The sequence below is a fragment of the Leucoraja erinacea genome, chromosome 18 (assembly GCF_028641065.1).
Source record: "Leucoraja erinacea ecotype New England chromosome 18, Leri_hhj_1, whole genome shotgun sequence".
In the NCBI taxonomy this organism is placed as follows: Eukaryota; Metazoa; Chordata; class Chondrichthyes; order Rajiformes; family Rajidae; genus Leucoraja; species Leucoraja erinaceus.
Window position 1 is genome coordinate 11846143 of NC_073394.1, and position 15342 is coordinate 11861484.

The following is a 15342-nucleotide window of genomic DNA, read 5'->3' on the forward strand; positions in this document are numbered from 1 at the left end:
CTGATGATACCACCGTATCAGCTGGATCAACATCAGCAATGTAACGGACAGGAAAGAGATTGGGAACATGTGTCACAGTGTCAGTATAACAACTTTACCCGTAACATCTGAAAGATGAAAGTGTTAGTTGTTGACTTAGGGAAGTTGAACACAACACTGTCCTCGTCAATGGTGCTGCTGTAGAGATGATGAATAGCTTCAAATGTTTTGCCTTCCAGATCACCAGCAATCTGACCTGGTCCTTTCACACTAATGCAGTAATCAAGGAAGTGCATCAGCGTAATTACTTTCTTAGTTATCCAAGAGGGTTCAATGTGTCCATGAGGATTCTTTTGAACGTCAACAGATAGGCGTGTTGAAAGTATTATGACAGAATGCCTCAGCCTAAGAGAGACACAACAAGCTGCAGTAACTCAGCGGGTCAGGCAGCATCTCTGGAGAAAGGAAATGGGTGACATTTTGGGCTCTCAGCCTGGTATAACTGCTCTGTACCTGACCACCTGAACCTGCAGAGAGTGGTGAATATTACCCACATCATCACAGGCTCATAATTTCCTGCCATACAATCTATCTTCATGGTGCGTTGAAGGCTGGAAATATCACGACGGGTGCCTGCGCCCTGCCATTCCCTGTTATCTGGGAGTTGTAGGCGCCTAAAAGCAAGGACATCCAGAGATAAGAACAGCTTGTTCCCCATGGCTATCAGACTCATGAACCAATAACCTCTTTCATGCTCCGTTCCCGGTGGTGCTACCAAGTAACCTTACTCTGGGATAGACACAAAGTGCTGGAGTAACTCAGTACGTCAGGCAGCATCTCTGGAGAAAATAGATAGGTCATGTTTCCGGTCCGGATCATTCTTCAGACCTGACTTTACTACTGAGTTACTCCTGCACTTTGTGTCTATCTTTGGTATAAACCAGCTTCTGCAGTTCTTTTTTATTATCCTTATGCTTAACTCTACCTCATTCGGTTATTGTAATTGCACTTTGTCATGTTTTTTGTACTACTATCTTTGAATCATTCTGCCGTTCTTGCATTCATTGTTGTATTTATTGTGTACTTATTATGTTTATTGTTTACTCTGAGCATCATGCAAACTAATAATTTAATTGCACCCTGGTGAATATGACAATAAATTAATCTTCTCTGAATTTAATTACAGTATTTCTGCCGTTACTTGCCTGAGATGATCTTGAGTATTGATCTGTTTGTAGGAAATATTGCTGCCATAGATTAATTTGAACAACATTCTGTCTTTTGACTGTGATATTTACAAGCTGAAAAATTGCCCCTCGGCATTCCCTCCCCATTGATGATGCCATCTGAGCATGCACCGATTCATTGAAATTTAGACAACCTTGGTTCTGCAGTGCAGTCACTTACGTACATTGAATAGCTTCCTATTCATTCTGAAGATTAGCTTCCCTCCCCTGGGAAGTTTGTTGAAAGTGAAATGCAACCAACTGGCATAAAAGACTGAGAAAATTGTGAAGGTGATGACAGAGCCTTGTTTGAAACAGTATATTGGTTATAATGAGGTTGCCCTCCAAGTGTAATTGTCAAAGGAAGAACCCTTTGGAGCCAAATTTCTCTTTCTTTGCAGATCATGCCTTGACGGAAGATTATGTCCTTTCCCACCCTGGTGTGGAAGTAGGCTAGTTTGTCGTGATCAAGTTTAAAAAAAAATCAGAACAGAAGGTCTCCATGGCTTTATCTGAAGTTTGAAGGATTGGGACATATGCACGATGAACAAGGTGTATTGGTACCAAGTTAGTGTGAGCTGAAGACTCGTACAGCATTCACTAATTTGACAGGTGAGTTACGGGGAAGACAAACTAACTCATTCTTCATGATGAATTTCACTTCTTGAAAACGGTGCTCCTCTTCCAGTTTGAACCTCCAGAAGAAAGAACAGCCACTCAAGTCCTTTAAATTGACCACCTTCTGCTTGTTGTGTCCAACATAGTGCGGCAATGCCAGCATCAAAGTGTCTGATTTCCTGATCTACAATGGGGAAACAGCATGCAAATCTGCCATTATGTCAATGAGAGTTCTGAAATTCCAGAGGCCAAACTTCATATGGTGGAGTGGAAGTTACCTGCCTTTTAATGGGGAGTAACCATTGCACATCAACCTATTACACAGGTTTGACAGGGTAAATTCTCAATCTGGTGGCAAAAGTGCTCTACTCAGTTACACACTCGGCTTTTAATTGAATTGAATACAATTTTGAATACATTTTATTAGCCAAATATGTATACACACATATGTAAACATATTATTGTATAGTTTCATTACAGCTCAGAAAGAGATAATTTGGCCCATCGAGTCTGCAACGTATCTCTGTGTGCAAGAAGGCAGACCCATTTGTTAGATCATTCCCTTTGCCCTGCAAATTTTCCTTCCTTAATTATTTATTCAATTAACTATAGAAAGCTATCATTAAATCTGCTTTCACCACTGTGAAGGCCCAGTGCCAGTAGAGTTGCTGCCTTACAGTACCAGGAACCCAGGTTTGATCCGACTACAGGTGCTGCCTGTATGGAGTTTGTATGTTCTCCTTGTGGCCACGTGGGTTTACGCCACATATTCCGGTTTCCTCCCACATTCCAAAGACGTGCAGATTTGTAGGTTTATTGGCTTCTGTAAATTGTTGCTAGTGTGTAGGATAGAACTACACACTAGGGTGTATGGGTGATCGCTGGTCGGTCGAAGGGCTTGCATCAAACAGCAGCTTAATCTTCTCTGCTCCAAGGTCAATGATCCAACTTCTCCAGTCTATCTGCAGAAATGCTGCATCTGAAAACTTAACCTGCCTTCCTCAAAGATACTGTTGTATGAGAAATAATAATCTTTTAGTGCAAAATGTACACTATGTATGTGCATCAATTCACTATCTAAAGAGAGGGAAGATAATTTCTCATTCTAGTATCTTGTACACTATTAACAGTTTAAAAAAAAAATCACAATATATAGATTCTTCACATCAGAAACCATACTATCTGTACATAAAGATCTCTTGACTCTGCTCATGTATGAATGGGAGTTTTTCTAATGATGTGGGCACTATTAATTTTTTTAGTTTAGAGATACAGCGAGGAAACAGGCCCCTCGGCCCACCGAGTCTGCACCAACCAGCGATCCCCACATTAACACTATCCTACTCACACTAGGGACAATTTACATTTATACCAAGCCAATATTAATTAACCTACAAACCTGTACGTCTTTGGAATGCGGGAGGAAACCAAAGATCGGAGAAAATCCAAGCAGGTCACAGGGAGAACATATAGACTCTGCACAGACAAGTAACCATAGTCAGGATCGAACCCGGCTCTGACGCTGTAAGCGCTATAAGGCAACAACTCTACCAATTATCTTCATCAATTACTTCATTCGTCAATCACCAACCACTAACTGGTGATTCATGCATTTCTATCTAGATTGACTGTTCTATAATACTTCTAGCCAGCGTCTCTTATTCTGGCCTCATTAAGCTTGAGATCGTTTGAATACTGCCACCCATGTTCAAATTTTCCCCAGGCTCTGTTCACTCATCACTCCTGTGCTTGTTAATCTACATTACTTCCAGTTGAACAATACAATTCAAAATATGTGCATCCGTTTTCAAATCCATCCATGGTCTTCCTATCTCTGTAATCCTTCCAGTTTTATAACACTCCAAGATGTCAAGACTCCTACAGTTGAATTTCTCTTTTAATCTTTTTCACATGCCTTCAGTAACCAAATCCTAAGCTCTGCAAGTCCATCTGTTTGCCACACATCTCCAGGAATTTGGGTTCCATCCCGATTGGGGTGCACATTCTCGCTATGACTGCAAATATTTCCTCCTGGTGTTCTATTTTCCTCCCACATCAGGACAGGAAGGGTCCTTGATGGCCATATGAGAGCGAATAGGCTAGTGATAAATAAATAAATTGGAGAATGGAACTGAGGGAATGCTCAGAACTGGCAATGTGCTGAATTACCTCATATTGTGAGAAGTAAAGACTTTTTTTTTAAATCCACATCTGACAGAGTCTGGATTATCTTCTCGTCCATCATACTGTGGATGTACAAGAAACTGCAGATGTTGAATCTTGAGCAAAACACAAAGTGCTGGAGTAACTCAGCGGGTCAGGCAGCATTTATGGAGGAAATAGACCAAAAGCATTTCGCCTCACGACCCTTCTTCAGACTGGATCTAGGTTGGAAAGCTTTACTACATTAAAGGTGCTATATGAATACAAGTTGTTGGTGGTCATTAATCTTGTGAGATCATGTGTGTAAAGTCTGGTTAATTCATTGAGCACATGGTGTTTTACCTTGCGTTATGAAATGTAAAAGATTGTTGCTTAAATAAAGGTTTTTGTATTTTTCCCCATTTGCAATTATTCTCACCTATATATTTAAAAAATACAGGTTTGTAAATAAATACAAAAAGGATTACTGCAAATTAATCAATTACTGCAAAATGTCTTCTATTTCTTTATGAACTAAATTAAATCTTTTTTCATGACTTTTATTTAGTCATCATCTGAAGAAGGATTATATCTTCTCTAAATCAATGGAGTGAAATGTTTTACAGAATTGATTTGTACAATGGATAGAATATCCATTCCCGCAATTACCAACAGAATGCATAATATTTAGCCAGCTCTGCAACATGTTGCGAAGCTACACCTCTCTTTTGCAACCTCAGAATATGGAAATTGAGAGTTCTTCTCCACGTCACACATAAGCCCAATGTGACTGTATATTACCACAGCATTTGGGGCTGACACATTGAAATTTCTTCACTCGGTGATAGTGAATTTTTGGTATTCTGTATCCTAGAGGATCTTTGAAATTCAATTAATGATAGCATTCAAAACACAAATTGATATGACTGGATATTAGAGAAGGGATGCAGGAAAATAGTCATAGAGTAATGGAAACAGGCCCTTTGGCCCAACATGTCCATGCCAATCAAATCAGCATATTGGGCTTGTTCCATTTGCCTGCATTTGGCTCATAGTCTGCTAAATCCTCCTATTCATCTTTGTCCAAATGTCTTTTAAAAATCATTTTAAAAAGTAAAAAACATTGTTGCTAGAATTCCCTGATAGCACAGTGGGGGCACCTTCACCACTCACCACTCTGTGCACTCTCGAAGCAACTCTGACATTTCTGCAAGATGCCAAGTGATGGTTCACTAATACACCCAAAGGCCAACTCTTGAAAAATAGTTGAAATACCAACTGGTGACTAACACTGCAGGTAGTCACTACCTGTGAATGGAGGTACCCAACTAAAATTAAATGCAACACTTACCAGATATACAAGCAGGAAGAACAGCCCTATTATGAACGGCCCTATATTTGCTCTGGTATTTTATTTATTTCACATGTTTAATGATAATGTTTTATTGTTAATGTTTAATGTGTCATTCCTAACTGTCACTGTATGTCATATTGTCACTTGCGGGCGGAGCACCAAGGCAAATTCCTTGTAAGTGAATACTTGGCCAATAAACCCATTCATTCATTCCAACTATAGCTAAATCATACGCCATTGCTGGGCAAGATGGATTTCATGAACCACAGGAGTTTTTAAGCCTAAAATATTATTTTATTTTTAGATATTTTAAATATTTACTTCAAAACCTATAATTAAAGAAAATTAAGGATGATTTTATATTACGATTGTGATGTCATGACAGTGAAAATATAATTTTACATTAATAGATTACTATCGAGATTTATTCCCCTTACATAGTATTTAATCAATGTCTACGGACACTTAATGCTGCTTGTAATTCAGATTGCGTGCATGGCTTTGTTGACTTTTCTGATCAACAGGAACACCCACCTAGTTGTCGGCCTCTGGAGGGATCTACGACTAGAAATTGGAGATCACTGGAAGAACATCAATATGAAAAACTTCGGATAAAAGTTGCGAAAACTTCCAAATGTTTTTCAAACGCGGAGTTCAAGGCCTGGGTGACCTCTGATTGGTACAAGCGTCGCCCAATCGACAGACGCGAGAGCAGCCATTGGTCGGGGCCCGGCTTGACAATCGCGCGTCCTGTCCAATCGGAGTGGAGTGGGACATCTGCGGACGAGGCGCTAGATTCGAATTTGCCTTTTATTATTGACCGAGAAAGCGGTTCAGTGAAGTTTTCCCGTTGCTGCGGCTGGAGTTTTATAAACACAGTCGTCAACAGAACATGAATTGCTGCCCATCCGAGAAGCAATGTGTGCTTGGCTTCGATGAGTTCGGGTTCGCCGTGTTCCGGAGACATTGTGACAGGTGGAAGCAACAACATCGCAGCCATGAGTACAGGCAAGTGACCTGCTGAACCCGCATACTCAATAAAACAGACCAACCCTTCTCAAAGAACTAGTCAATAGAACAAGCCCACCAACAAAGCAGACGGTCAATAAGGCAAATAAAGTAAAATTAGACCGTTAGTAAAGTAGAGAAAATGTGCGCAGCAAACCAGACCAAACGGGACCAAAACCTCAAAAGACAAAGTCATCAATAAACCAGAGAAGTCCACTTAACAAGTCAGACTATTAATAACCCAGATCGAAACCATTCACCTAGCCAGACCATCAATAAAACAGACCATTAATCAATCAGAAAAAAATCATTCAGCAAGTCATGCTATCGATATACCACATCAAAACCACATTAGTAAACCAGAAGCAAACTAACAAAAAAAAACTATCAATGAATAAAACATGAAGTGCTCAGGGGGTCAGGCAGCTGTGACGCTTCTTCAGACTGATTGTAGTCGGAGGGGGGAGAGAAAGGTGGAATAGGTGAGGTGGGTGGGAGAGAGAAAGATGGAATAGTGGTGGGGGCAGGACAAGGCCTACCAAATGATTGGCAGATGGGTGGACAAAGGCTAGAGACGAAGAGACAATACGAAATACTATAAATAAACTCGATTAATTGACTCAATAAGGCACTTTCAATGAACAAGACCAACCCCAATCAATGCACCGTTATCAACAGGGCAAAATGAAACCTGCATAATATTCAAAAGTGAACTAATTAAAAAAAAACCCAGCCACCAATGCATCAGATCAAATCAACTGAATAAGCTTCACTGTCCAGATGCCAGAGTGAACATATTCAACAAAAGCAGTTAAAATCTTCTTAGTTAGTCGCTCTGGACTTAGAATGCTTTATTTTCCTTCAGTTCTGTTTGCGTTTTGAGGGGGAGGGGGCGATGCGATGCGATGAGGTTAACATGGTACTCACGGGCTCTGCAACTAATTGGGTAGGCAAGAAGCAGGCTGGGTAGCTTGAAAATTCTGCCATTCACGTTGAGCTCCTGCATGCTCCTGATGAAGAGTTTTTTTATAACGTATAGCACAAAAATGGGTCCTTCAGCTCAACTATCCATGTTGACCGTGATGTCTATCTACTCCATTCCTATTTGCCTTCATTAAGCCTGAACACTACTTTCCCATCCAAATACTTGTCCTAATGCCATTTAAACATTATTATACTGAATGAGCCTTCTCCATTTTAACTGTCCATCATTTCAAAATGGTTTTGAAAACTTCCTCAGTCCACCTCGGCCATTATAGAGCATGAAGAAGCGTACAAATGGGACAGTGGCATAGTTAGAAGAGTTGTTGCCACACAGGCCCAGTGGCCTCGGTTTGATCCTGACTTCCAGTGCTGACTATGTGGAGTTTGCACATTCACCCTGTCACTGCATGGGTTAATTATCCATGGAAATTGTCCCTGGGATGTGGGTGAGTAATAGAATTCCTCTGTACATCAATGCAGTTCAAGTTTTGCCATTAATTGTATATTTTCCCCTTGCATTCAATCTCCCAAAGTGCAACTTCACACCTGCTTGGATTAAACTCCATCTGTCATTTCATCACCCATTTCTATAGTCTATCTATATACTTCTGTATACGTTGCTCGCTGTTTGCAAATCTGGTAATATTGGTGTCATCTGCAAACCCACTAACTAACCCATCTATATTTACATCCAAATAGAGTAACTCAACAGATGATACCACCATAGTGGGCATGATCTCGAATAATGACAAAACAGAGTACAGAAAGGAGGTAGAGAACTTAAAAACATGGTGCCAAGACAGTAACCACTCCCTTAATGTCAGCAAGATGAAGGGGCTAGTTATTATCTTCATGAACCAAGTCCGGTCAGCCTGCTTGCTCGATATACTGGAGCAGTTCCTGCAAAACTGACATTCCTCTCCTGTCGCCCAGCCATCTTTGTGTCCTGGAGGTGCCTTCTGCAGCCTACCTGAAGGCGTTGGAGGCATTACCCTGGTTTACCCTCCTACTAGTTTTTGCTCCTCACGTCTGACCTCTCCAGCTCCCTCCTGGTTACGCCAGCAGGCGAGCCTTCGGGCGGGTTCCTGGTCCCGTCGACCGCCGAACCTTTGGGCGAGGTCCCGCTGACTGTAAGCCTTCGACCTATTGAGAGTAGGGAACTTATTGAGAGTAGGGAAGATTCAAACAAGAGGACATGATTTAAGAATTAAGGGACAAAGGTTTAGGGGCAACATGAGGGGGATCTTCTTTACTCCGAGAGTGGTAGCTGTGTGGAATGAGCTTCCAGTGGAAGTGGAAAGGCAGGTTCATTTTTATCATTTAAAAATAAATTGGATAGGTACATGGACGGGAAAGGAATGGAGGGTTATGGTCTGAGTGCAGGTAGATGGGACTAGGTGAGAGTAAGTGTTCGGCATGGACTAGAAGGGCCGAGATGGCCTTTTTCCGTGCTGTAATTGTTATATGGTTTTACGCGAGCCTTCCGGCGGAGTCCGTCGAGCCTTTAGGTGGGTTCCCGATCCTGCCGGAGACTAGCTGGCAAACCGGGCCTACCGTGCGCGTTCTCCGAGGTCGGTCCGCGGTAGGCTAGTTGGGCTAACTTTCCGGGAGCGTCCCGGCACACACGGGCCGGGATGAGATGTTTGAGAGCTTGAAGGTCAACGGTGTAAATATCACCAACAATTTGACCTGGAGCAACCACATTGAATCTACGACCAAGAAAGTACACCGATGCCTCTACTTTCTCATAAGACGAATGAAGCTGGTCATGTCTCCAACGACTCTTACCAACTTCTGCAGGTGTATAATAGAAAGCAGCCTGTCGGGATTTGGTTTGGCAACATCACTACCCAAGGTTGTAAGAAATTGTAGAGGGTTGTGGATGTTTCATACAACCCCATTGACTCCATCTCCATTCATGTTGCCTCAGGAAAGCGGCGACACAATCAAGGATCACTAACATTCCTCTTCTCCCCTCTCCCGTCAGGAAGAACACACAAAAGCTCAAACGCCTGCACCACCAGCTTCTTCCATGATGTTATGGAACTTCTGAATGAACCTCTCATATGCTGAGGATTTAGTCATGATCTCCTAACCTAGCTCACTGTGGTCCTTGCACTTTTGTTATCTACATTTTCTCGGGAGCTGTAATGCACTCTGGTATTTTTCTCTTTGCACAACCTGCTGTGCTCGAGTATGACTTGATTGCCCTCATGATGAGTATGATTTTAATGGAAACTAACACAGGTTTTCACTGTATCCCGCTACTTGTGAAAATAATAACCCAATACCAATACTAAAGTCCAGATCTTTGCACACATGATCTCACAAGATTAGCTGGTTGTTCATCACATTGCTGACTTTGGGAGTTGGCTGCTTGCAACGTTTCTTAAATTACATTTTAAAAGTGCCTAATTGTTTGTAAATTGCTTTGGGATATTCTGAGTTTGTGAAAGGCTCTATTGAATTCTGTTCTTATTTTCTGTTTTAACATATTTGCCTTTGGTACCATTATTCTCAGTTACCCAAGTGTCAGCACTTTCAAGATAGAATTATGGCAGGAGATGTTCAGAAACTGGAATGAGACTGATGGATCCTGCACAAACAAGGTAACTAGAATTTCATGGTCCTATGAAAAAAAATTGAGTGTCCGTGGAATAAAGGGATGTGCTTACCTTTTGCAAAATGGTTTCTTTCCTCCTGATTCTGATCCTGTTGTCTGAGTCTATGTGGTCTGTGGTGCTGCTGCTGCAAGCAAGATTTTCTTTGTACCTGTACTTCACAGTACTTGTGCATCTGGCAATAAACTTGACTGGACCTGAAAGGAAAGACAGTGGATTGCACCAGATTCCTGGCACAAAAGAGGGGAGAGCTGGGGTTTGCACCAAATTCCTGGTACGGTTAGGTGCAGTTACAAAAGGGTCTGAAGAAGTGTCCCGGCCTAAAACGTCACCCACCCTTTTTCTCCAAAGATGCTGCCTGACCCACTGAGTTACTCCAGCACTCCGGAACAGTTACACGCATACCTGCAAGTGTTCAGATAAGCATTGTAATGAGTCACCACCCTGTGGGTATTGCTAAGCAGAGTACCAGTGCACGGCATTCAGAAGATATATTTACATATATTTTTCATTGCAAAACTTATTTCAGATACATAGATTCCTAGAATCAGGAGTTCCCACTGCACTACGTGGCCAACTGTGGAAATGCCTTTTGGGCAGTGAGCGAGTGAAAGAGAGTAGCATTCACACCTACCAGGTAAGGAAATCTATTTTTTACCTTTATTTTAAAGTTTTTCGAATATACCAGTAATAGTCTGAACACCAAGGCAGAAATAGACTTAAATCAATATTCATGATTCCCAATTTCACAATGCAACCAAAGAAGTATTTTGAAAATTAATCTATGAAATATTGCTAACACAACAGTGAAAATCCCATAAAGAATAACAATAATAACCAATTATTTTTTTCATGTTATTGTTTGAGGAATAATTACTGGTCAGGATACCTGAGGTTGATGCCTCTGAAAGACACAAAATGCATTGTGACTGTGAGCAGTGGCTGCATAATTCATCTCGAGAAAACTGAGCAGTTTGTCATGCAAATCAGATAGAAGCCAATAATAACATTCAAATTAAAGTAACTTGTCCGAGCAATCACCTTTATTTTATTTTTATGACTTGCTACATCAGAACTTTCAAATGTAGAGAAGTGAAATAACAGCATTTGGTATGGAGAAGCTGCTCTGGGAGGTTAGATCACATGGGATCTAGGGAAAGCTAGTGGACAGGATAGAGAATTGGCTTCATGGAGGCCTGTGACTAGTCGTGTGCCTCAGGGATTGGTGCCGTGCCCATTGCTGTTTGTGGTTTATATCAACGATTGGGTTGAGAATGAACAAGGCATTATTAGTACGTTTGCAGATGAGTGGTATTGTAGACAGTGAAGATGGTTATCAAAAATTACCACGTGATCATGATCAGCGGGGCAATTGGGCTGAGGAATTGTCAATGGAGTTTAATACAGATAAGTGTGAGTTATTGCATTTTAGAAAGCCAAACAAAGGCATTTCACAGTGAAATGGTGGGGCCCTGGGGAATGTTGTAGAACATAGGGATCTAGGAGTGCATGTACATGGCTCCTTAAAAGTGGCATCGCAAGAACTGTATTTTCCAGATCACAGCAACTTGGTCATTTCTCCACTGATCCATTTGACAGTTTTAATTCTGCTCTCTAGTCATTGATCCATCATGTAATGAAAGCATCTCTTCCAGTTTGTGGTCAAAATTCATCACATTGTATCTCAGGGTTGCTCCCCAGGCCATGAGCTCGCAAGGCAGGGAATAGGAGGATAGTACAGTTAAATGTATGGCTAAGAAGATGGTGCAGGAGGGAGGGCTTCGGGTAAATGGATCATTGGGTTCTCTTCCAAGGCAGGTGGGATTCATACAAGTGGATGGGTTACATCTGAACTGGAGGGGAACCAATATCCTGGCGTGGTGATTTGCTACCACAATTTGGTAGGGTTTTAGTCAGTCAGGCAACATGGGGGAAGGTGAGGTACCTAAAGCAGTAGTGTTGCATGTGTTAAAGACGAGGCAAATATAAATGTTATAGTGAGCAAAGGGGAGCAGGTTCAGTAGACAGGACAGGAAGGGGTTACATAGGGTACAAGGAAGGTCTGATAGACTAATCTACATTTATTTTAATGCAAGAGGCCTGACAGGTAAGGCAGAAGAGCTCAGGGCATGGATTGGTACATAGGACTGGATTATTACAGAAATAAGGTTGAGGGAGGGACAAGACCGGCAGTTCAATGTTCTGTGGTACAGATGTTCCAGGCATGATAAAGAAGTATGTAAGAGATATGGGGAAGTTGTATTTTTAATCGAGGCGAGACATCATGGCAGGACTTAGGCAGGATATTCCCGGTGGATCATCCAGTGAGTGTATGTATGTGGACGTTGGAATTAAAATGTAGAAATAATAGTTGTAATAATATGGGATTTCAACCTCTCTAGGACTGCCTTAGCAGTAAATATTTGGGCGGACTGGAATTGGTTAATTGTGTCCAAGGAAATTTTCTCAAAGGATGCGTTGATGGCCCAACTAGAGAGGGATCTCCAATTAGTAAATGAGGCAGGACAAGTAACTGAAATATCAATGGGTAGCACATTGGGATCATTGACCAGAAACATTCATGAGAATGTGACCTGGGTTGCAACGAGACCTGGGATAGGCTGGGACTTTTTTTCTGGAGGATGTGAGGCTGGGGGGTGACCTCATAGAGATTTATACAATCATGAGGGGCATTGATAAGTTGAATAGCCATAGTCTTTCCCCTAGAGTAGGGGAGTCTATAACTAGCAGACATAGGATTAAGGTGAGAGGACAAATACTTGAGAGGGACCTGAAGGGCAACTAGTACCTGGATAGGAAAGATTTGGAGGAATATGGGCCAGACGCAGACTAATGGATTTTAGCTTAGTTAAGCAACTTGATTAGCATGCACAGGGAGAAGGAAGAGCCTGCTTCTATGCTGTATCGCAGGTCAGGCAGTGTTTTTGTGGAGAGAGAAACATAATTAACTTTTCATATCAATGACCCTTTTTTTAATCAAAACGAGGAAATGATAGAAATAGTTTAATGTTGCAGATTCTGAAAAAAGGTGAAATATTACCTCCGTAGTCACTGCTCAACCTATTGAGTATTTTCAAAGATCTTGTTTCATTTCAGATCTGCAAGGTTTTGAATTTGAACAGCAATTGTTATACTGTCTTAGAGAGAATAATGAGAAAATTGAGATGACTTCACTGGACAGTAAGTTCATCAAATTGGGGCATCAATTTACTATAATAGAGCATCAATTGTGTCAGCCAGCGAGCTGTGTCCTGGGCTGTGGTTGACAACACTGCTGTTGTTCAGTGATAAACAAGGCCAATTCATTCAGAAACCACAACACTATTTAAAGAGCAGAGACTACAGCATTTTCTCTAGAAAAATAATCTGAATAATTGAAAGTCCTGCAGGAGTTATGAACGTAAAAGTAATTCGTCTCTATCAACAGTTGGCACATAAGGACATGAGAATGCACATGGCATGATTAGCAAGTTTGCAGATGACACAAAAGTGAGTGGTATTGTAAATAGCGAAGATTGTTATCAAAATTGCAGCAGGATCTTGTTCGGTTGGGCAGGTGGGCTGAGGAATGGTTGATGGAATTTAATACGGAGAAATGTGAGGTGGTACCTTTTGGGAAGTCTAGCATGAGCAAGAACTGCACGATGAATTGTAGGGCTCTGGGGAATGTTGTAGAGCAGAGGGATCTGTGAGTGCAGGTACATAGTTCCTTGAAAGTGGTATCACACGTAGATAGGCTGGATAGTACAGATGCTCCCCGATTTACGATGCTGCGACTTACGATATTTCGACTTTACGATGGTGCAAATGTTCGGCAATGGCAGCGAGCCGCAGCTCACTTCCGGTCCAATGATCAAATTGTGCGTTTTCGACGTGCGATATTTTCGATTTACGATGGGTTTATCGAACTGTAACCCCATTGTAGGTCGAGGAGCAGCTGTATTGTGTTCAGTTTTGGGCACCATGTTATAGCAAAAATGTTGTCGAGCTGGAAAGGGTTTAGAGAAGATTTATGAGGAGGTTGCCAGGACTCAAGGGGCTGAGCTCTAGAAAGAGTTTGAGCAGGTTAGGACTCCATTCCTTGGAGCACAGGAGGATGAAGGATGATCTCATAGTGGTGTACAAAATCGTGAGAGGAATAGATCGGGTCAATGCACAGAATCTCTTTCCCAGTGTTGGGGAATCGAGAACCAGAGGACATTGGTTTAAAGTGGGGGGGGAAAGATTTAATAGGAACCTGAGGGATAACATTTTTACACTAAGGGTTGTGGTGTATGGGGCGAACTGCCAGAAGAGGTAGTGGAGGCACGTACTTTTGCAACATTTCATAAAAACATTGACAGCTTCAAGGATAGGACCAGCATTGATGGGACATGTTGGTCGTTGTGGACACGTTGGGCCGAAGGGCCTGTTTCGACGTTGTATGACTATAAGGAATTAACAATGAGAATGATGTCTTCATTCTGGTTTCAAACGGCGTTGTCACTTCTTCCTGACTCTCTTCACATCTCTCACCAACACTACTCTCCATCCCCCTTCCCAAATTTGTCCTGGACCAATCACATTGAATCTACGGCCAAGAAAGTACTCCAATGGCTCCACTTCCTCAGAAGACAAACGAAATTCAGCATGCCCCAATGATTCTTACCAATTTCTACAGAAAGTATCACAGCCTGGAATGCTAACTGCTCTACCAAGACCATAAAATAAAATCTGAGCTGTGTACGCAGCCCTGCCCATCACGTAAACCAGCCTCCATACTGTTGACTTGATCTCCACTTCATGCTGCTTCACAAAATCAGATACCACTCACACCCAAATCATTCTCTCTCCTCCCCTCTCCTGTTGGACAGAAGATACAGAAGCTTGAAGGCACGTACCGCCGGATTCAGAAAAGCTACTTTCCAGATTTTTAATCAAACTTTTATATGCTAAGAAATTTCTTAATTTACTCAATTTTTCTCAATTTACCAATCTACCCCCAAAAAACTGTGGCCAGAGGCTGGATATCTTCTGGTGAGTGACCCAAAGCTTTTCCAACATCAACCAGACACAAGCCAAGGATGAGATGAAGCTTGACACCATTAAAGACAAAGCAGGCAATTTGACTGGTACTCCACTGACCACAGCAAACATGTTTTCCCTCCACCACTGCACAGTAGCTGCCGTGTGGACCCTTTACAAAATGCACTACAGTTACTCATCTAGTCTACTCCAGCAGCATCTTATAAATTCATCACTTCTAACAACAAGAATGAAATGGCTACAGGTGTATGGGAACATCACCACTTGTTTCTTCCCCTCTAAGTCACACATCATCCTGACTTACCTGTGATATATCATCAGTCGTTCTTCATCACCGTTAAAATCCTGGAACTCCCTTCCCAAC

The 15342-nt window shown here is 41.8% G+C and overlaps 1 protein-coding gene across 7 annotated transcripts in view; it reads left to right on the forward strand.

Annotated features, from left to right (window-relative positions):
• The window catches only part of si:ch211-266k8.4 (carabin), an 89055-nt gene that overhangs the window by 3769 nt on the left and 69944 nt on the right, over positions 1–15342 (forward strand). Inside the window, exons 2-6 of one of the 7 annotated variants that reach the window (XM_055649314.1) lie at positions 1607–1817; positions 4042–4236; positions 5844–6327; positions 9833–9920; positions 10462–10569. In XM_055649314.1, coding sequence (XP_055505289.1) covers positions 6212–6327; positions 9833–9920; positions 10462–10569 — 312 coding nt within the window. In that variant the 5' untranslated portion in view covers positions 1607–1817; positions 4042–4236; positions 5844–6211. The remainder of the gene's footprint in view (positions 1–1606; positions 1818–4041; positions 4237–5843; positions 6328–9832; positions 9921–10461; positions 10570–15342) is intronic. The other 6 variants (XM_055649316.1, XM_055649320.1, XM_055649318.1 and 3 more) reach the window with 6 other exon arrangements.